Genomic DNA, 23,822 nt, shown 5'->3' with positions numbered 1-23,822 from the left:
TTGATGAGGGGTCTTAGTCCTATTCTTCACAGATTAATTCACATTTCCCTTATGGTTCTGATGAAGAGGAGTCTGTTAACCATGAGCCTCCTTTTGAGGAATTGTCCTTTGGGAACAAAATTGCTAGCATGATGGAATATTGTAAGTGGGATTCTTCTCAAGTGTCTGATATTCAGAGAAGGTATTATGAGTTTCTTCATGTGGATACTCCTAAACCATTGACCCTTCCTCCTGTGTTGGCTGCCTTGTTAGATAGTTTCATTGCTGTTTCCAAGTCTCCTGATTATGAGTTTCCTGCTCTAAAGAAACATGATAGGTTCAGTAAGGTTCCTGAGGACCTTCAGTTTTTATTTAAATGTCCTTCTGCTGATCCTTCTGTGGTGTCAGTCTCTTCTCACAAACATTCTAAGCTTTTGCCCCCTTCCATATGTTTGCTGTGTGATAAGGATAGTAGGGCTTTGGAGAGGATTTAAAATGAAAGTTTACACTGCTTCTACTTTGGCCTTTAGGGCTGTTAATTACCAGATCTGCTTGACCAGGTATGCTATGGCGTTGATTGCTCAGGCTAGTCCTGTTATTTCTGACTTCCCTGTTTTTGAAGACAAATCCTCTGCCTTATTTGTTTTAGGTTCTGCTTCTCAAGTAGCTTGCCACTCTAAGTGAAGCTATGATGCTGCTGATGCCTCTTCCAAGACTTTTTTTGTCATGGGGTGTTATTCTTGGCTTTGTCTCCAGTCTCTGCCTGAGGCCATTAAGGCCAATTTGTTGTGTGCTCCTTTGGATAACAAACATCTTTTTGGGACTGCTGCTGTTGACATGTTTGTCTCTTCAAGAGAAGGGCAAGGCCTTGAAGGATCTTAAATGTATATTTCCCTCTCCCATCCATAAGTTCCAGAGGAATTATCATTCTAGATCTGCTTTTGTTTGCAGACAACCCGCCAGGCCTCCAAGGGCAGGAATGGTGGTAGACCCCCTCTGCTAAGGCTTTTCAGATTTCTGTGGCCTAGAAACCTCATCTGATAAGCCTGCTTCTGTGACAGTTCTCCCCTCCTTTTAGGCCAAGTTCCTTTGTCAATTTGGCTTTCCCTTTGTCTTCCATATTGTTATCTCATTACTTCATACTCCTGGTTTCTTTGTATTGTCTGTCAGGGTTCCTTCATGGTATGGAAGTCTGTCCCTTCTTATTCAGGGATTCCTCAACCTCTTGTAGAGCAACTTCCTCATATCTTGGAGGTTCTAGAGTCCCTGGTGAACCAAGGAACCATTCGTCCTGTCTTCCTTTCTCAAGTGGGAATTTTTTTTTTCCAGGATGTTTCTAGTTCCTCAAAAGGATGGCACGTGGAGACCTATTCTGGATCTGTCACAGCTCAACACCTTTCTCAGGGTCCCTTCTTTTTGGATGCTTATTCTTCATATCATGTTTCCTTTTTTTACTACCCCAGGCTGTTCTGGTTCTTATCTTCTTATCCCTATTCACCATCTTTTCAGGTAAATTTCAGTTATGTGCTTTGCCCTTTGGTTTCTGTACTGCCCCAAAGGTATTCACAAATTACTTCGCTCCTGTGATTGTTTTCTACATGCTCCAAAGGATTCAGATTTTTCCTTATCTAGACTACCTGTTCCTTAAGACACCTTCTCCCAGTCACCTGTTATAAGATCTGGAGTTCACCATCTCTCTTCTTCAAAGTGTGGGGTTTACTATCAACTTCCAATAGTTTGTCCTGACTCCCTGTCAGGATCTTGTATATCCAGGATGCAGAATTTAGACAATGCCAATGTTGGCCTCTCTTCCATCTCCAGAAGCTTTGTCATTGATAGCCTTCTTTTTCTTCCTCTGACTGCCATGCCAGCCAGGAAGTTTCTTCAGGCCCTGGGATTCGTGGCCTGTTCTGTTCCAGTGTTTCATTTTGCCAGACTGCATATGTAGAAGCTTCAGTGGTAACTCAGGTCGGTTTGGCCATAGCATTGTTACCCTTTGGATTTCAGTGTACCTCTCCTTCCCTGTCTAAAGAAGAAAGTGGTGGAGTCAACAATTTACTCTCAACCCAGGCCTGCCCTTTCAGCCTCCAGCCCCTTCTCAAGAACTGTTCACCGATGCATCAGACATGGGGTGGGGGCCTTCTTTTTGTCACCTAGACGCTCAGGGTCTCTGGCTCCCCATCAGAAGTCAGACCATATCATCATCAAAGAGATGAGCTCCGATTCTGGCCCTTCAAGCCTTTCACCACATGTTCTGTTCTGGCCCCTGGTGTACACAAAACACTACAATGATGTGGTATGTCAACAAGCAAGGAGGCACAAAAGCTTACTTCCTTTTCAGGATTGTTTTTCAGGCTTTGGAGGTGTCTGTCTGATAACATTTAACTCTTCAGGCAATAAGCATTCCTTCAGAGCATAATCTAGGCGAGACTCTTTCAACATGTCCAAAACACAGACCCATGAATGGATGCTTCACACAGATGTGTTTCTGGACATTATCCATCAGTGGGGTATTCTTCTGGTTGATCTTTTTGCCTCCCCTCTGAACAGGCAGCTTTCTCTTTTCTGTTCCCGAGTGCCTTGCCTTCTGGCATGGAAGATGATCTCCCTTTCTTTTCATTGGAAGGGGATGTTTCTTTATGCTTTCCCTCCTCTTCCTTTGCTTCCTAACGTCCTGCAGAAGATTCAGCTGGACTTCCCAAAAATCTTGGTAGTGACTCCTTTTTGGCCAAGAACAGTACTGGTTCCCCCTATTAATGAATCTGCTCAATCACCACTATGGGTCTCCTCACACAGGTCAAGGGGTCTCTCATCCATCCTGACTTGTCCACTGTTTAACTGACACTGTGGGTGTTAGGGTTTTGATCCCTTTCATGCACCTCTTCTGAGGATGTGCTAAGGGTTTTACAGAAGGCAAGGAAAGCCTCAACCAGAAAATCTTGTATGTCCAAATGGAAAATTTTGTCTGGTGCCATGCTCGTAACCAGAACCTTTTTTCAGTGGGGAGTCCCTGTTGTCTTGTCTTATTTGTATGAGCTGCTCCAGTCTGCCCTGGCCTGTTCTTCTGTGAAGGAACATTTGTCAGCCATTTCTGCTTGTCTGCCCTCGAATCCTCCTTTGGCTTCTCATTTTGAAGTCAAACAATTTGTTAGACATCCTGCATATTAGGACTCCAAGGGAACCTATTCCTCCTCCTTGGGACCTTAATTTTGCTTTGGAAAAATTGACTCTGGCTCCTTTAAAGCCTACAGATTCTGCTTTTTTGCAACATTGTACATGGAATACTGTTTTGTTGCTGGCTTCTTACATCTGCTCGGAGGGTTTCGGAGCTCCAGGCCCTTATTGCACATTCCTCCTCCTTTGGTTTTACACAGGGATAGGGTGTACCTTCATACTAATCCTTCTTTTATACTCAAGGAAGTAAATGTGTTGTCCTTGAATTAGTCTGTACAACTCCCTTCCTTTTTCCCTTCTCCTTAGTTTGCAAGTGAAGGGGTTCTTCATACCTTGGATTTGCACAGACAGCTCAAGTACTGTTTGGGGAAAACTAAGCATTCATAAGTCTGATCAGCTTATTGTTTCCTTTCATCCAGGATGTTGGGTTTGGCTATGTCTGAGCAAACCATCTCCTCCTGGATATCTAAAGCCATTTCTTTTTGTTATACTTTTCATAGCAAATCTCTGACTACTACTGTTAGAGCTCATTCCGCTAGGGCTGTTGCCTGTTCTGGTGCCTTCTTCAGGGGGTTGGACACCAACTCAATCCATGAAGCTGCTATTTGGTCTTCAGTGCATTCTTTCACTAGGCATTATAAGTTGGATATGGTTTATGGGACCAGAGCAGGTTTTGCTGAAACCATCCATTTTAAATGGGTTTGTTGAGGGCTCTTGTCAGCCTTCCATCTCCCATTTTGTTTTGTGAGCTGTTTTTACTCTCCCTTCTGTTTAGAGTACTGGAACAGTGATATAAAAGGACATAGTACAGTTGTGTAAAATCTTACCACAACAGTGGATGTCCTTCTCTTCATGGTTGCAGTATTCACTCCCTCCCTCCCTCCAACCCCCTCTTTTTGTTCTGGTTTTTGTTTTAAATTCCCTTCTAGCTGAGGGTTTCCCCTTTTTCTTCTGCATTTTTTCCTTCTGGATGTGCATAGACTCCTTTCTCCTGTGGAGACTGTTCTCTTCTGGGGCAATGCAGTACTGGTAGTTGTGCCCGTATGTCCCTTTTAATGCCCTACAGTATGTGTGGGGAGCATAAGTGTGACACACTGCATGTACAAGATCATCAGGCTTTTGTGTACTGGCTGAGTGTCAGGCTGCCTCGATGGGAGATCCCTTCTGTTTAGAATACTTCATCAGTGAAGAGAACATCTACTGTTATGGTAAGATTTTACACAACTGTACTTTCCTTTGCTCTAAACCTGCCATAACCTGTCCCTCTAGTTATGACTTTGGTATCACATCTTCACAGAAATTCATTGCCCTCCCCCAATGTGTGCATGCTCCCAAACACATGCCTCTAAGGAATGCAGTCACTGGCTTGGGATTCCAGGCCTGTGTCCCATGATTAGCTTTCTTGCAAGCCTCCACATGCACTGGAGGTTAACCAGATTGGTAAGCACCACCTTCTCATTATGAGTGAGTTGATCCTGCAACTCTGTCATTCCCATTCCTCCAGCCTAGGCCTTCTACTGCCTGAGCTACTACTTAGACTTAGGTTGTGTAGTAACAGTCGTGGCTTTATCCACAGAGCCAGACATGTCAGCCTGGAATATTTTAGACCTACTGTCTTGATGCGGAGGGAGCCTTGCATCTTCTTCTAGAAAAATGGGGTGGCAGTCTGGACCATTTTCTCTTACATGTTTAAGGAGGTTTCATAGCTTTTTCAGTTACTAATTCAAGTTAATTATTTACCCCAACCCAAACAGTAAAATGGGTAAGATTCTACTAACCACAGATATTCACAAGCAGCTGAGAGATAACTAACAACCAAATACTTTAGATTGATATGCCTTTTTCTCTTTCATGCTGATAAAGTAGCTTGACAAGTCCTCAGACTTTCTAAAAATGGATAGTCAGCTTCTTCACAGTCCGAATACCATGGAGACTCTTGCTGGCCAAGTCAGGCAACATTGCAAAAGGCAGGTAGCCCTTCGAGACCACTTAAGACAGGCTGTCACAGTACTTCCTGATGAAAGGCATCTTCCTTGGTCACCCCGAGTCTGATGTTAATAAATGTTATTTTGAAAAGTTAGAGTGAAGTGCATTAAATGAGTCATGACGTAAAATAGAGTGCAAAAACTAAGCTAAGCTATACTGAAATTATTTCACAGGAACGTGTGTGTAATTTAAAGTTTTGATACACATCCAATAACTATTTCTGAGCACGCGCCAATAATAATTAAAATAAAAATGCAGGGTAATGAAATAAATTAGACACTTGTGCTTCCCCACCTATCTGTTAAACTGAGGAGTATAAAGAGTGGGTAGTGGGAATTATTCAGGAGTTATTAGGGAAGATAGAAATTTCTTCAGAAAATATAGGTAGGGAGTGGGGTAAAAAGAAAGTGGATTTTAAAAATAGGATAGAAATAAAAGAAAGAGAGATATGGTTAAGAAACAAGAATTATGTAGTTGGACTGACAAAGATTAAAGCATTGTAGAATGGGGGAATCTCGTTGAACAAGAAGAGACGCAACTACTGAGTGCTAAAGAGAAAATAAGAGACTACCTGGGTAATATGCATGAGTTTAAAAAGATTGCTGTTAACCAACTTATTTTTTTTTTTTTTAATACAACCTCTAGAGCACAAAGGCTTTTTGCCACAACAGCTTAGGCAACAGAAAGTAGAAAGGGTTGTTGCCAAGCTTAGGGAGCCTATAACAAGTAAGATAACCAGAGATCCTGTGGAGGTATTAATGATATTTTGGAAATGTTATGAATATCTGTATAAAACAGAAAAATGTGTAAATCATGAAGTAGAAATGGAAATGTTTATGGAAGAATTAAATATGCCAAAGTTAGAGGTAGATGAGGCTGAATTACTAACAATTAGGATAAGAGAAGATGAGATAAAAATGGTGATATATAACCAATGTACAAGACAGTCTCCAGAAATAGATGATAGTCCTGTGGATCTTTAGAAGCTAAGAGGGAAGAAAGTGATAAAAATCTGGAGGCTTTTGTTTAATAGTGTTTTAAAAGTAGAAGCAACACCAACATATAGGCCCATTTTGATTGCTCACCATGATTATAAAGTGTTTGTCTATAGTGGCTAAAAGAATGGCAAACACGATGCCAAAATTGCTAGATATGGATCAGTGTGATTTTGTGGAGGGAAGGCAAACACTTGACGACATAAACAGAATAATGATGATTCAAAAGGAAGCAGAATGTAAGTACATCTGTTGTTGCTGGGTCTTGATACAGAGAGAGAAAGCATGTAACAGAGTAATCTGGGATTTTATGAGTAGGGCTCTGAAAGCATTTGCATTTCCTGATACAATAATAAGGTTAATAATTTGTATATATGAGAGACTGGAGGCAAGAATTAAAGTGGGAGGGTTTGAACAGAGGAATCGGGCAGATGTGTCCTCTTTTCTGTTTATTTGCTTTACGTTTAAAGCCATTGGCAAAGAAAATAAGGGATTCAGAAATACAAGGGTATAACTGGTATGGTAGTCAAAAAATTGACGTTATTTGCAGATATTATTTTGTACTTGGTAAAACCAGAAAAGGACATGTCAGTGTTGTGAAACATTCTGAGAAAGTTTTATGTCTTCTTGGCATACAAAACTTATGAAGATAAAACAAACGCAATAGCTTTAAAGAATGTATCCACACACAGATTGGTTCAGCACCATCCATTTTTATGGGGACATGATAAAATGAAGTTCTTAGGAGTATGGGTTAAAAAGGATACTGTTATGGCAGCTTAGGATATGTTGGAAGAGGCTTAACAAAAGATACTTCAAAAAACTGAGAAATTAGAAGCTCTGTTTTATGAATATGGATAGCAAGAGACGAGCAGTGAATTTTTTTTAGTTCCTATAGTTTTATACACAGTTCCAGCACATTTTTATCAGCCAGAGGAGAAGTTGTGAATAACAAGTAATAGAGTTGAAGAATTTTATGTAGGAGGGGAAGAGGGCAAGAGTCAAGTGGGATAAGTTGATCCTTCCAGTAGAGCAAGGTGGTTTGGGATTATCTGCTTTCAAGGAGTATTTCAGAGCTACAGAGTTAAGGCTGCTATACATAGCACAACCAGAAAGCTGCAATTCAAATTGGAAAGGGATGATGATGAAAGAGGGGGGAGCTCAAGACAGAAGGAGAGACTGGGATTTTGGTTGTAGATCTTTAAGGAAAATAATAGTAACCATACAGAATATTGTATTCATAGTATTCTAAGAACTAAGCCATAATGTAAATGGAGAAAGGAGATTCTGCTGATAGGGATGACTGCAAGTAGGGGTATAGAGAATAGGCAAGGGGGTGGAATTTACTAGAGAAAACTGGCAAACGAACCAAGTTATTGGGCGAAATTAATTAAAGAAAAAAGGTAATAGAACAAGAAGAGACCAAGAATTCATTTGGACTGCAGGCTAGAGATTGCCTTCCCTGTCAAAGGTCGATATCAGAGTATAGGTAAAGAGAAAGGAGTGGGAGATTCTGAGTGAAAGGCTAGCACTGGTAAGGTTGTTAGTTGAATTTAGAACAGAAGCTGCTGTTAAAAAAAAGGGGTAATTAGCAGGGCATATAAAATGTTGCTTGATAACTATAAGAAACAATCAGAGGAGGTTAGAAAGCATTGGAAAGAGAGATTGGATAAGCATTTCACAAAGAAACAATGGGAGGATATATGTATGGCTCCCAAATATGCCACAAAGTCTAGAAGTTTTAGCTATGTTTGTAAGTGTTTGCATAAGTATTTTTATACCCCAAATAAACTCCAGGGAATTTTTCCTCTGGTAGATTGCAAATGTTGCAGGTGTGATGGGAAAGAAATATGTAATTGGAAACACAATTTTTGGAAGTGTAATAAGATGGCAGATTTTAAAAATTCCTTGCAGACTACTCTGTTAGAAAGACCGGGTGAGAAAATTGGTGTAATTAAAGCAATTATTTTTTTAGCTTTGATACAGAATTAGAATTGCCTAGATAGAATAAGGCCTTCCTAAGTTTAATTCTGGTGGCTGCCAAAATATTAGTTACTAGAAAGTGGAAGTCAAAGACTAAACCAACCATGCTAAAAGTTGTAAATACAGTATCAGAGGTAAAAGAACTGGAAATGGGATCGTTAGAAAAGGTTATGAGCAAATTACATAAAAAAATGGAAATTCTGGGAGCAGTATGTGCAGAATAATGTTTTGGAGGAGGAATTAATTTTAAGGGGCGGCAGGAATTGAATGAGCTATGTAATGCTTGACTGACAATGACTGTTTAGATTGTAAGTGATGTATAATGCTTGCAACTGAACATATGTCAATATGGTTTGTTTTCATTTATATAAATGTATGGTTGCCTGTGTCATAAGTGATAATTCAATAAAGATTTTGCTTGTTTAAAAATGAAGTGAAATAGAGCCATTAACTTGGTAAAAGACTAATATGGAATTAAATAGTATGTAAAATTGTAATACGCTTGTCACAATAAATGATACTTGGGTCAGTGGTCATAGGTGAGGATGTATTTGAGACTTCTGCCATTGCCGTAGAGGTTACAACATCCATAAACGTTGTTTTGCTGGACTTAGGAATTAGATGGTCAAGCAGGTGAAGGTCAGAAATGGAACTGGAAAAAATATAGATAGTTGCAAACAGTATTCCCTGGGTTCAGCCAAAACTGTAATAGGCATTTAATTTGTGTTTGCGACTACTACCTTGCAGAATTGTGTGCCTTGATGACTTTGTGACCACTAGGGTCATTCATATTGGCTTTTAATGCTTCTGTTCATCAGTCTTGAAACCTACACTAAGCTACTTTTATCTGATTTAATTAACTGAAATAACTTTTAGCTGTATATTGTGCTGTTTTTTTATTTTATTTACTTCTTTTTAGTTCATTGCCTGAATGGAAAGGTGCATCACTAAGTAAAGATGCTTAATTGTGTTTGAGGCAGAGTGGCACAGCGGTTTGTTTTGGCACCTCACAGTGCTTGTTTCTTAGTTGGCTGTCTTTTATGTGGAGTCTTCATGTCCTTTATATGTCCATGTTTGTGCTTGATGTGCGTGTATCCTCTCACATTTCAGAAATGTGACAAGTGAGTTGGTGAGCCTTCTGATTGATCTTAGAGCTAGGTCTGTCTATGAGTATGTGAGGCCTGCAGTGGGCTGGAACCCCTTGTGCGCGTGGGTTGACTTCAGCTGAACCATGGCCCTAAATTGTAATACATAGTTAATTGGAAAATTAATGAATACTTTATGCTGTGTTAGCTCAAACTGCTGAGCTTGCCTTCAGTTTGAAAGAAATGGTTAAATATTTCCATTGCATGCCACTGAGAGTCCTTCTGTCTGACTTTTACAGCAGTGGCTTTTGTGGATCCAAAGAGACTGAGAGCTTTTGATGTAAGTAAAGCAGAAGGCATTCTAGTTTAAGACCAATTGAATTGTGCTTTTCTCTTGCTTGTACAAGCACGTTCGTAGTACTAATGATCAGTGTTAATGTTTATGTATTCACTTTCTTTTACAATGTAAAAAAAGCATAGTGAAGGGCATATGTTAAAAACTGTTTTCTTGTCTGACAGAGTAACCGGTTAACAAGGGATGGTGAATTAATTAGTGATATTCATGACCAGCTTCGAACAATCTGCAACAGGGACCCACTGTCTGAGATAACAGAGCAGGAGAAAGACTTCTTATGGAGACAGAGGTATACAAAGATCTTGTGTTTCATGAAGCACTTTCTTTTTCATAATAAAATAAATCTGGTGAAAAAGTACCAACATTGCTTAATGTACAGTCTTATGCTTAGTGACTGAAATCCACTGTTGATTAAAGGAAGGAATAGTGCTGAGCTGATAGTTCTTGCTAGAGTGCCACCATACTCTCAACTTTTTAGGTCAAAAATTCTGAACAAATCCGGATAAAGTGGTGAAGGGGAGGCCAGAAATCATTGACAGAATTTAAATATCACTCATAAATTTAAGTTGCTAGAGTAACAGATTTATATTAGCATACATTTTCTGAAGGTTATGAAGGCTAAAACTCAAATGTCTGTTGTTATTTAGTGACTTATATCCTCAACGATTTGCCAGAAAACTACAAATTTTATGAGGAACAGACTAGAAATGTGAAGCAAAAATCAGAACATTCTGAGATGTTCTGGACTTCTGAGAGTTATGGTGTCATGTGTTAGCAGCATGTTTTAAACATGACAGTTTTGACTGGATACTAGATTGCAGAATTTTAGTAGTAGAAGTGCAACTGTCTTCCCTTTACAGGAGTAAGTTTTGCATCCTGAGTAAAAGAATGCAGCCTCTTAGCCTTTATTCATACAGCATTGATATACTGAAGACAGGAGAGTGTGAGCAAATAAATTAATGCTCTACTTTTCTAAAAAAGGGGTTTTTAAAGCATTAAAACAAATGACTTCTTATTTGTGCCATTAGTTGTCTGGCCTGTTTTTCCTCGTCTGAAATGTTCTGGCACATTGTAGCACTGTACCACTGGATGGTGTTAAAAAGCATCTTCATAGGGTCATAGGAGATTACTAGGCTATTGGCCCTGAACCCCTTATAAGCCTAGCCAAGAGTTTAGCCCATGTTTTAGACAAATCGGCGCCCAGTGCCCCTGTCCAGCAGGGACATGGGTGGAATTCCTGGGGTATATTTTCTGTTTCCCATCCAGTTATCCATGTTGCACTTAAAAAGGGTTAAAGAGGTACTCTGCTTGATGTCAAGAGGGAGTCTGTTCCATAGACGAGGAAGCTTCTGGGACACAAATCTGTCCCGCCAACAAGTACCGTTGATGGTACAGATCAGGTTGAGGCCACTCGTGCGGGTTACTCGAGTGGAGCTTGACTTGTGGATATGCAGCAGTCCCATCAAGGTAGCGTCCATGATCACCTTGTATGCCAGACAGTGGTCACCTCTGAGGAGTCTGTATAAAACAGAGTAGAGGGAGAGGGCTTTTAGCCTGTCTGTGTATGGTAGATGTTTGAGGCCCTGGATACTCCTGATGAGGAACCTTTATGGTCTCTCCAGTTGCTGTATGTGCTTTGTGAGGTACAGGTCGAAAGGTGCATTGTACTCAATAATGGGCCTTATAAGGGAAGAATACAGGGATGTTATGATCTCCTTGTTCCTGGATGAGATACCCTTACTTATGAGGTGAGCAATGTAGAAGGCTTTCCGTACCACTGAAGCAACATGGCAGTACCCTAACAACCTTGAATTCTTCCTACTAGAATCAGTGGCTTGGCTGCATTTCTTGTCATGAGTGTGTGTTGTTTCTGGCTACTTTACATTTTAATGTCAATAATACAATTATTTTAAACTTCTTTTCTGGTAGTGTAGCTGACTGTTATTTTACTTTGATGTTTTTTTTCACTGTAGTTACATCCCCAGGTAAACTGTAATTAGGGTGTTTGGTATGTCAGTTGCCCTTACTTTGCATTGGTTAATGATACAGACAGCTATGAAAATTTCCAGGGTTTCACAAGATTATAAAATAAAATTAAAAGCCTTAGAGGTACATTTCCTAAAACATAAAGTTAGACAGCTTTTAAAGCTAAAATCTACCTGCCATGTATGAAACAGAAAATGAACCCAAGTAAAAGCCATTTTAAGGACATATAGGCACAGATAGAACAGAAGTCAAAGAGCAAAATCTGTTCTTTGTTTTAATTAAACAAAGTTATAAAAACACTTTAATCTTAAGAACAGTATTTAAACAGTAACTTCAGATAATGTTGTTCACAAACCATTTCTTTAAGCAGACTGTAAACTCATTCAGTGGTTGATAAGAAATGTTTGTTCAGCATAAAAAAACTGTGGAAAATAAATAGCTGTAGGGCTTGAATCATTTTTTTCAATGTCCAGGTTCAGTACTTTCAAAATTTTAAAGTAAGAGCATTAGTTTCTCTTTCAACTTAGCATAAGAAATCTCCTGTGAACTAATGTACCTGTCTGACCAACAGATTCCCAAATGCTTCAGTCTGTTAGGTTCTGTCAATTTAAATTATTACTGGAGGGTGTAATCAACTACTGCTGAGTCTTTGTTTTAAATGTGTTTACTTTATAATTGGAAATCCAACTAAATTTCTCTGACAGTTTAGATATCTACTTCACATATCTATTTAGTTTGGCCAAAGTTAGTAGAATATCATGTTCATAATAAGACTCCTACCATTTAGCATGATGACCTTTGTTCTTGCCTACCCTATAGTGCCTTTTTTAAGCAAAGTCATGAGGGCAAAATTACCAAAATGAAAAATTCTTCTAAATGAAATTTAAATGTCATACTGCTAAATGCTAGGTGTCTAAACATGAAACTGCACTCATTGCAAGCATTCCTCGCCCAGGAAAATGCTGATATTTGTGCAGTCACTGAAACCTGGTTCAAAGCTGCGGAGAGCACCCCAGCCTATATCAGGTTTACTTATCCTACCATACTTTCAGACCCCAAATGGAGGTCTACAAAGCCAAAGGTGGTGGAACTTCAATATTCATCAAATATTTACCTCCAGGCTGATCAAACAGTATGACACACAGGAGACAGTCCAAGTGCAGTTAACTGTTGACAAAAACACCTGTTCACATCATAGCTAGCTACAGACCCCAACCATGACTCAGGACGCCCACTCCACCTATCTGGACTTAACCTGAATCCATCAAGATTCAGTCCTCTACCCTAATCCTGGGTGACTTTAACTACCAATCATAGAGTGGAAAACCTATTGTAGCCCAAATATGAACACCCAGAGATTCCTCGACTTCATAAATGCAATGCATTGGATCAGCTGGTCGACACCCCCATGAGAGGAGAAAATATCCTGGACCTGTTACTAACCAACATGAGTAGCCACTGTAGCCACCCCTACAGTCTCATCCTCCTTGGTAAGATCTGACCATAAAGCAATTACTTTCGAAGTCACCATCTACCTGACCCCCCCCCCCCCTTGCCAGGGTCAAACAAAAAACTTTTCCAAATCTGACTCCAACCTCCTGAGAGCGGGTATAAGCAGCTTCACGGCCACTGTCCACACAGTTGGAACTAGCACTAATGTCCAAGCCTACACCAAAAAGCTGTATGAGCATTTACATAGCTACATGGACTCAACAATACCTGACAGAACCAAATCATCTTCCTCAAGGAAGAGTAAACCTGTCTGGTGGACAGCAGCAATAAACGAACTCTGTAATAAAAGGAAAAAAATTGCTGTCCAGGACCAAGAAGGAGCAGGTGCCAAGGTGGAAAAAATTTCTTCCTTGTCTGCACAAGCAAATAAAGTCACTGGTGAAATTCCTTAAGGCTAACCTCGAGTCCAAATTGGCCACAATCCACTAAGGACAATCACAAGGCCTTCTTCACATACATCCACAGTCTCAAAAGTAACACCCAAATCTACTCTGAACTGGTGGTCAAGAACACCACATACAAATGCCATAGATATAGCCAGCCTGCTGGCAGACATGTTCAATGAAAACTTCACCCTCCTGTCCCCCCATCAGAAACCAGGACATCCCCAGCATCTGCCCTCCTCCCCTCTTCACCAGGGACCAGGTCTTTAATGCCCTCTCAAAGGCAAAAAATACAGCCTCCATGGGACCCAACAGCATCCCTGGCTGCATCCTACATGAACTGAGGCAAGATCTCTCAGCACCATTAAGCACCCTATTCAACCAAAGCCTGAGCACCAGCTTCATCCCAGCCAAATGGAAGACTTCCATTGCCATCTCTCTACACAAAGGTGGAGTGTGCACCGACCCAGGCAGTTGTAGGCCTATCAGCCTGACTAGCCTGATCTGCAAGATCATGGAATGCATTATCATGGATCTCATAAGCAAGGACATTGGCAACTTCCAAACGCTTGATCCCACACCGTTTGTTTTTTTTCGGAGGGAGATCATGCCTGTTAAACTTGGTTGACTTCTTTGAAACAGTCACTAAAGCGATGGACAAGGGGAAGATGGTGGCACACTGCCTACCTTGACCTAACTAAAGCCTGTGACACTTATTCCCTACTCAGACATAATAGATGAGATTTCCCAGCTAGGCATCAACCTGTATATTCTGATGAAGTCCCTGTTGGAGGGAAGAAAGCGGTCAATCCGTGTAATTTCATTTGTGGAGAAATAAAACTACATTTGTGATAGTCCGTAGTACAGCAGTGTGTTGTTTTTACTTGTGGCAAACTTTGGCACTGCTTTAGGCTCCAATTGTTGCTATTTTATCAACCTGTATATTACCAGATGGGTAGCTAACTGGCTCACTGACAGAACCCACTCAGTCAAAATAGGGGAAGCCATCTCTAGTAGTAGACCCATAACGAGTGGCGTACCCCAAGAATCGGTCTTGGGGCCTCTACTGTTTGGGATATACTTTTCTGAGGTGCAAGCCAAAACCAGTGGTCTGTGGCTGACCAAGTTTGCAGACTAAATTCCCTTAGTGATGCGAGCATCCTCCAAGAGGGCCTTACCCAAACTAATGACTGGTGCCAGAAGCATAGCCTCAAACTGAATGCCAAGAAATGCATCATTATCCCCTTTGGAGAAAATGGCATCCCCAGTAATTATCACATTAATAACAAAGTACTAAGCACACAATCAGTCGTGATGGACTTGGCACCCAGGTTGATAGCAACCTGACATTTGACCACCACGTTGCCTCCCTTGTACGGAAGGCTTTCTATATTGCCCACCTTATAAGTAAAGGTATTTCATCCAGGAACAACTAGGTCATAACATCCTTGTACTCCTCCACTATCAGACCCATTATCAAATACAATGCCTCATTTGGCATTTACCTTGCCAAGCACATGCAGCTGCTGGAGAGACCACAGACGTTCCTGACCAGGAAAATCCAGGGTCTCAAACACATATCCTATACAGATAGGCTAAAAGTCCTGAACCTCTATTCAGTCTCATACAGACTGGTCAGTGGTGACCTGTGTCTGGCGTACAAGGCCGTCTCAGACCCAGCATTGATGGAGTTGCTGCATATTCATAAGTCAAAGTCTACTCACACAACCCACACGCAAGGCCTCAACCTGGTCTGTGATATTAATAGAACTTGTTGGTGGGATAGATTTGTGTCCCCCCATCTGCGGAATAGACTCCCTCTCCATGTCAAGCAGAGTAGGTACTCACTAGCCCTCTTTAAGAGGAACCTGGACGCCTAGATGGGAAACAGAAAATACACCCCTGAGATCCCACCTGTGTCCCTGCTGGGCAGGGGAAGCAGGTGCTGACTTTGTGGGAACATGGGCGAAATTCTTGGTTAGGCTTATAAGGGCCTCTGGGCCAATAGACTGGTATCATCCTGTGAACCCATGCATATTATTTATTATATAGACCATCTAGGACTAGGCTACATGTCTCACTGGACAGTAGATAAAATTCAGTACTTTACCTTCCCCATTCAGAACCTCATTTGTGTCTTTTAATCCAAAAAGGCTACAGTAATTAGCAAAAAACTACCAGTAGAACACCATTTTGGGTCCACCATCAACATCGGCTATATAGCTAACTACATTCCAATCCCCCATATACAAAAACTAAATTCATAACAGAAAGTTATTGGCTGAGTCATGCTAAATCTCAACTCTAGTCTTCACTGATGTCTGTGAACGGACACTAATGTGAAGTACCCCCTGGCACATTATAACTTAATCCCAGCAAATCTTATTAGGAAGTCTTCTGAAACCTCTTCCACCTGCTTAGGAAAAATGCTAGCCACCAAGATTAACTTGTCATGTTTTCTAACTCCTTCCCATTAGCTTAAGTCAGCACTGCATATCCCTTCGTGATACATTCCTGTGGTTGAAAGTTTATTTTATTGACCTTAAAAAAGCCCACATTTGTGACTGAAACCAGCTAATCACACATACCAGCTGTACTTAATGTACAATGTTATGGTTCAGGAGTGATTAGAAAATTTGCCCTTTCACAACTGTAGTGTGATCTCTTAGTGGGTATATATAATTAATTAGTGGGGGGGGTGCAGGAGGGCTTGCCCCCTGCAAAAAACATTTTTTTTTATTTTTTTTTTTTTGATAGAATTTATTTTTAGGATTTGTGCTTGATCATTTGATGTCAACCACCATCCAAATGAATGGGCTGATTGAATGTAGATGAAGGAGACATGAGGCAGGGTCCTGCTGAGACAAAAATGCCTATATTGTTTTGTTTGAAAGAAGACAGTCTGAGTTAGTTAAGCAAGTGTAGTGTCATCCTTCCTTCACAGAACATCAGCAGAGTTTATCAGCAGTGCTTCTGCTTTTGGTTTTGAGAAGTGATGTACAACCATCCCAGTTGTATATTCACACTGTGACAAATGAGTCTTGTAAAGCTACTATCCCTGGTTTATATTTCCTTAGCAAAAATATTCTGTTTTTTTTACTGGATTAGATATTTCATTTACATTCCAGGAAACTCCCTTAGTTATTCAAAACATTAACAATTGACAGAAATCTGCAGTCCAGCCCCACTCCAGGATAGATTATGTAATATAAATGCTGAAGTGGGTATTACAGCTGAAGAAGGGGATTTATAAGGGAGAGGTGTCAAGGGTTATTAATCATTGGATTCCTTGGTAGCAATATTCAGAGAGAGAGAATAAACATTTGGTAGTTATTTAATAAATAGTTTGGGGTTTCCTTGGTAAACAGTAGTCCAATTTATTGGCATAGTTAAAAGCTATGGTACATTTTCTTTTCCATAATAAGCCAGTGTTTATAAGATTAATTTGACTGTGTAGCACACTATGGTTTCCAACAAAAGATTGTGAAGTCTTATTTGTTATGTTGTGACAAAAATGTGTCGTAAAAAAAAAAAGAATTTTCCATTATAGCATTTTCTTTTTATTCTATAAACCTGTCCTTGCAGCCCTATAAACCACCCCCCATAACTATTCCCAATGTGGGAGAGTCGACATCTCTCTGGCTATAGGTTAAATTACTCGAGCAGCAGTTTTCTATCAAATAACGTATGAGCAGATGTTGTATTTGAACTATGTACAGATATTTACAATTGTATTTGTCCACTTTAAAGACCTAAGAATGAATCCCAAAATAGGCACAAGACATTGCTTGATAAAATAACTGAAACACTTTAGATTGCATTCTGAAGTCTCTCCCAATACTAATTATACTGATTCAGGTTATCATTATTTATTTAGCTCTTGCCATTTGCTTACTGGGAAAGTCAGACTGAGCAGTGCCCTTTTTCAGAGGAGGCCCAGGGAGAAAAGCTCCATTATACAGGCATCATGGACAATCATTTGCATTGTTTCATCATTTACAGTCAGTTTATTTTCATGAGAAATAGTTCCATTATTCAGAAATCTTTGACAACAGTTACATCCTTTACAGTTTCAATTCAAAATAACAGTTACATGGGTTTTATATGAATATATATTTTTTTAAATACAGGGAGATGTGTATACATAGTACATTCTCATTAGTATGCATAGATTCTCAGGTTTTACATAAGAATATTTGTTACTATAAAGACTTGTTCAAAATCTAAGACATAGGAAGATAAGATAAAGAGTTAGAGCAGCATAGGAAAGATAAGAGATGAGATGGAGGAGAGGATAGTTCTGATAACAGTACATTAAGTTTTGTGCATCAGAGAGTTATGGCACAAATTCAAACTGCTATAATAGTATCAGTTTAATCAGAGCTGGTACAAGTGCAGAGACATTTGTTTATCAGGTGTTTCTTCATTTGACATTTAAAGTCTTTCATGTTGCAGACTGTTAAGTGGAGTGGAATGGTATTTTAGCTATTAGCAATGCAGTGTGAATACAGGGAGTATCTTGTATTGTTAGGTTTAATTGGGAGAGTAATAATTTTACAGTGGAGCATAAAGGTCTGGTAGTGTAAGATTGTCCATGTTGGTGTTTATGATCTGAGACGTACCTCCCTGGACTACATAAAGAGACTTGGAGGAGCTCTTCGATCTTGTAGCCCAGGCAGGTGTGACCTAGCCCTGAGTTGCATCCTGCCATCACCCAGAATGATAACACCGTACAAGGAAAAAATGATTGACTTCAGCAATTGGCTAAGCTTCTGGTGTCATTCTGAGGGGATCCAGTATCTGTCTGGAATGACATGATGGACAGACCATGATGCTTTGCCAAAGATGGCCTGCACCTGTTACCCCTGGGATTCTGGGTACTTGCTAAGGCTCTTGCCACCCCTATAGTGCCTTTTTTAGGCAAGGTTCAAATGACAAATTCACCACCGTAACAGGCACAAGCAAGCAAAATCTGAGGGTAATGCTACTCAATGCTAGAAGTCTAAACCTCAAAATCCACTCACTCGAGGCACTCCTTAAACTGGAGAACATTGATGTCTGTGCAGTGACAGAGACCTGTTTCAAGGCTCCAGAGAGCACCCCTGCATTACCAGGCTGGAATTCATATCATACCTTTCGGCCACCTAACCTGGACCGAAACACTAAAGGCAGAGGTGTGTCCATATTCATTAGGGATATCCACACCTCCAGGCTAGTTGCTCAGCATAATGCATCCGAGATTATCCAAGTGCAGCTAACTCTGGGCAAGACCGCAATCCATATTGTAGCTAGCTACAGATCCCCACCCATGCCCCAGGATTCCCACTCCTCATTTCTTGATACACTGGAAAATATTAGGATACAACCCAACACCCTAATAATGGGCGATTTCAGCTACCCCACCATTAACTGGGAAAACTACTCATGTACCAACTCTTTTGCTCAATGTTTTCTGGAATTCATAAATTCCAGTGCCTTGGATCAACTTATCCACACCCCCACCAGGGGCAGCAGTATCGTAGACCTGGTCAATACCAACATGGGCAACCGGTGTTCCTTACCAGAGGTCAATTCCTCATTGGTCAGATCCGACCACAAGCTAATCACCCTAGACATCCACATCCCGCCCCCATTAGGGAAACCACCGTAAAAAAATTCTCCAAATTCAACTTCATGCTTCTTAACACAGAAGTGGCAGACTTCACAACACCCATGCAGATGGACAATAGAGGCACAACTCCTCAATCGTACACAAATGCACTTTATAAGCACTTGCACGAGTGCATGGATCATGCTATATCCCTAACAGAACCAAGATGATATCCTCCAAAAAAAGGAAGCCAGTCTGGTTGTCCCCTGCCATAAACAAACTCTACAAAAGAAGAAATGGTTGCAAATAAGAGTAAAATCCCATGATTGGAAGAACTCCCTGGTCAGCCTCCGTAAGAAGCTGAAATCCATCATAAAATCCTCCAAAGCTAGTTACGAAAACAAAACCGCCACTGATTCTAAAGACAACCACAAAGCATTCTATAGCTATGCCAAGAATCTCAATGGCAACATTCGGATCTGCTCTGAGTTACAGCACAATGGCACCAAATATACAGAACCAACTGACATTGCCAACATCCTGGTAGATAAGTTCAGTGCTAACTTTACCCCCACCCCCTAAACGGCCCATGTCTATACCGGAAGAATGCAAAGTTCCTGTAATCATGGCTGCACAGGTAAAAACCACACTCTCCAAATCCAAGAACACAGCATCCATGGGACCTGACAACATCCCAGGCTGTGTTCTCCATGAACTACAGAATGAACTGGGACCCCACCTAAGTACCATGTTCAATCATAACCTCACCTCAGGCTTTGTGCCCACTGAATGGCACACAGTGACTGTTATCCCACTCAAAGGGGGAGCCACCATGGACCCCAGAAACTACCGCCCCATTAGCCTGATGAGCCTGGTCTGCAAGGCCATGAAACGTATCATCATGGAACTTGTAAACAAAGACATTGGTAATCTCCAAACTCTGGAGCCCACCCAGTTCGGGTTTGTAACAGGCAGATCATGTCTCCTAAACCTGATAGACTTCTTTGAAGCAGTCACCAAAGCTGTAGACTAGGGTAAGGTGGTACACAGAGCCTATCTACATCTCGACAAGGCTTTCAACACCATCCTCCCACTCTGGAATTATAGATTAACTCACTAAACTAGGTATAAATCCCTATGTCACAAGATGGGTTGTCAACTGGCTCACTGACAGAACCCACACTGTGAAAGTAGCAGACTCCAAATCTGACTTCAGACCAGTGACAAATGTGGAGTACCACTGGGTCCTCTCCTGTTTTGTATTTACTTCTCTGAAGTACAGGCTAACACAGAAGGTCTTTGGCTAACGAAGTTCGCAGATGACTGCAAACTAGGAGCCATTATCGAAACTCCTAACAATGTGGACATCCTACAAAAGGATAAAAAATAGCCAGCAACAAGTATGCTGAGTGTAATAATATTATTTGTTAATAGTAGGAAAACTGCATCAAACAGACCGGTTTCAGCCTGGAATTAACCTGGCCTTCTTCAGTGTTATAAAAAAACAAAAAGAGATACAAAAGGTCTTAAATAATAAGAGAGTAAACATGATTGGCTGACATTAATACATCATGGATATTCATCATAAATATTCATTAAGCCCTGGATTGAAAAGAGCACCAAGTTTGGTTATCCATTTCTTTTCTTTTGTATTAAGTCTATTATGCCATCCAGATTTGTGGGTACGATCACCAATAAGTTTGTCAATAATAATAAAGTGAAATTTGGCTGTCTGATGTTTAAGTGTGTGTTTGTATAACACATTAGTTATTCACTTACATCTAATGTCACTCAAATGCTCTGAAATACGTAGCTTAAATGGTCGGGAGGTCTGGCCAATATAAAAAGAATGACAGCTGCAACATGCCGTATAGATAACCCAGTCCGTATTACAGTTGGCAAAAAACTTGATGTCATATACAATGCTACTATTTTTGCTGGTAAATTATTTTGTTTTCAAAATATATTTGCAATTGTTACAATGGCCGCAAGGAATACAGCCAGTAAGTTTATCACCCAATATGGTAGTTTGATATAACTGGGGTAACATGGAATCAGAGTGGTGCTTGTAATGATTAAAGTGACCCCCTAGGTTTTTTCTTTTTCTGAAAGAGAATGAACAAACAGTTGGAATCAAAGTGTTTAGTGAAGAATCAGCCTTTAATATATTCCAATTATCCCTAACAATATCCATGAACCTATTGGTGTTTTTACCAAAAGTGGTAGTAAAACGTAATGTGTTCGAAGACAATGGTTTAGTTTTCTATGTCAACAAATCCTGTCTAATGAGACCCGATGCATAGTTCTTAGCCATGGTTACATATCCCTAACTGTAGCCCCTATTGATGAATCTATCATATAGGTCCTGGCAATGATATTTAAAACTATAATCATCCGAACAATTGCATCTAATTCTAATAAATTGTGATTTGGGAATGTTTTTGGCAATATGTTTTGGATGATAGCTGGAGGCGTGGAGTAAGGTGTTATATTGTGGGAACTTTCTATATACCTCAGTATTCAAGGTATTGTCATCCTTTCTGGATATCAAAACATCCAGAAAAGTGATGCAATCTCGATCATAGGTAATCGTAAAATGAATTCCCCATTTATTATCATTAAGATATTCCATAAATTCTTTGAGATATTCAGTATCAGACCTCCACACCATCCAGCAATCATCCAAATACCTCTGCCAGATATCAATTTCTGGCTGGTACAAGATGTCCTTCAAGGATGCATCTGCAGTCCTAACATATGGGTTGTCCTGCCTCAGGCAGCCCTTCGGTCGGCCGGATTCCAAAGTCTGGGTCTGGCCTCGGCTGATGTCGCACTTCACCCGACATCATAGCTGCTGTGTATTGGGTATAAAGGCATCAGCCGACGCCATTTTCCTCAGTCTTTCTTGCCGCATGGTGCCCGAAGCAGAAGCTGTTCGCAAGTGCCGGTCGGTCAGATCCAGAGATTTCTACTACCGAAGACTTCTAAAAAGCTAAGTACCCCGTTGGGGACTCTTTCTTGCCTCAGCCGATGTCAGAAAAAGTAAATAATTGTTTAACTTGTGGGAAACAAATACCTCATAAGGATTTCCACTCTTACTGCCTTCCTTGCTTAGGCCCAGACCACGACGTATCAGCTTGTCTAGCCTGTGCTTCCTTCAACCGACGGACACTTAGACGGTCGGAGTTTGCAGAGGAGTTTTTTGGTCCCGCTTTTGCATACAAAATGCCGTTGGAGACTCCGACTACACAATTAGCTAAAAAGCGTAAGGAAAAGGACCGACACTCGCGGTCCGCGGTTTCGGCTGAAACCACGGTTAAGCCAACCGCGAGTGTCTCGGTTTCGGCTGAAACAGAGTCCTCGGTTCTTCCTTCGGCCGAAAGCATGCCTCCGATAGCCGAGGCCTCACAGAGCATGGCTGAATCTGCTACTGAAATTACCCCTGCTGTAGCAGGCACCCAGGACTTATCAGAAACTATTCCTTTAGACATATCTACCCCTGCACGTGGAGCTGCTAGGCCCCCTGCATCTATGTCTATCAAGGCTTTTTCCAGGGCTAAAGCAGCTAAATCTTCTAAGGCCTTGCCTGCTAAAACCCCCTCACACAGGCCTACCTCTAGTTCCCAAATGCTCAGCCTGGCTGAGGATCTCATTTCTTTGATCAGGGGATCCCAACCTCACCCAGACAGGGCCTCTCAACCCCCTCCAGAGAAGAGGCCTAGAACTGAGCCCCCGGATCCTGTTTCTACAGACTATTCCTCGGATGACTCAGATAACTCAGACCCTCCGGAAGGCCCATACTCTCCTTATGAGGATTCTGATGCAGAAGACTCCATTCCTTCTGCCTCTCCTCCTGAAGAATTTTCTTTTGGGGAAACCTTACATGCTATGAGAGAACATTTTCAATGGCAGGGCCAGGATTTTTCAGATTCAAGGAAAAGGCTAAGGACCTTTTTACATTTACCACAGCATAGGCCTTTAGCCATTCCTCCAGTACTAACAGTTGTTGATGATGCATATAATGATGCCTGTACTGCCCCTGATTCTCTCCCTCCGGCCCCTGCCGAGCCCGACAGATATTACAGGGTCCCGGACACACACTTCCATTTGTATAAGGCTCCTATCGCAGATCCTGAAACCATTTCTCAGGGCCCCAAAGCTGTAGCAGCTGCCTCTGCCAAAAACCCCCTCCCCTCTGAAAGAGAATCTAGAGCATTAGAGATGGGGTAAAAAAGTTTATACTTCTGCTACTCTTTCGGCCAGGGCCTTAAACTGTCAATTTCACATGATTCAGTACCAGGAATTTTTGTTAGACCAGCTAAATAAAAAACTGTCCTCTCCTGAACCTATAGACCGTAAGTCCCTTCAGGATTTGGTACATAACACTCAGCAGGTCAGTAACCATTCCTTAAAATGTGGCTATGATGCACTGGAGGCTTCCTTTAGATCAGCTATGACTGGAACAGTGATTAGAAGGCATGCCTGGTTAAAAGAGCAATCCTTACCAGACCATGTTAAGTCAAAGCTCCTAGATGCTCCTATGGAGAAACAAAGTTTGTTTGGCTCCCCTGCACAGCAGGTGTTAAAGAAGGTGGAAGAAAAAGCAAAATCTGTCCAAACAGTCAAGGATTTCTTACAGGTCCAACCTCCGAGGTTTAGTAGAAATTGGCCTTCGAAGAATTGGTCCTTTCCAGACACCTCCAGAGCACAGAGAGGCAGAAATAGGCGCCCTAGAGGCAGAGGTCAATCCAGGGGTACCTACAGGGGATGTCAGTGGCAGCCTAACAACCAGAG

General features: G+C 41.1%; 1 protein-coding gene across 1 annotated transcript in view; it reads left to right on the top strand.

The window, feature by feature from the left end:
* PIK3CA (phosphatidylinositol-4,5-bisphosphate 3-kinase catalytic subunit alpha) overlaps window positions 1–23,822 on the top strand; it is a 1,902,358-nt gene that overhangs the window by 855,630 nt on the left and 1,022,906 nt on the right. Inside the window, exon 13 of the mRNA XM_044070443.1 lies at window positions 9,722–9,846. Coding sequence (XP_043926378.1) covers window positions 9,722–9,846 — 125 coding nt within the window. The remainder of the gene's footprint in view (window positions 1–9,721; window positions 9,847–23,822) is intronic.

This window comes from Protopterus annectens, chromosome 4.part1, assembly GCF_019279795.1.
Source record: "Protopterus annectens isolate FY-2018-M chromosome 4.part1, PAN1.0, whole genome shotgun sequence".
In the NCBI taxonomy this organism is placed as follows: domain Eukaryota; kingdom Metazoa; phylum Chordata; order Ceratodontiformes; family Protopteridae; genus Protopterus; species Protopterus annectens.
Note: the sequence above shows the minus strand (reverse complement) of the source record. Positions and strands in the feature narration are given on the sequence as shown.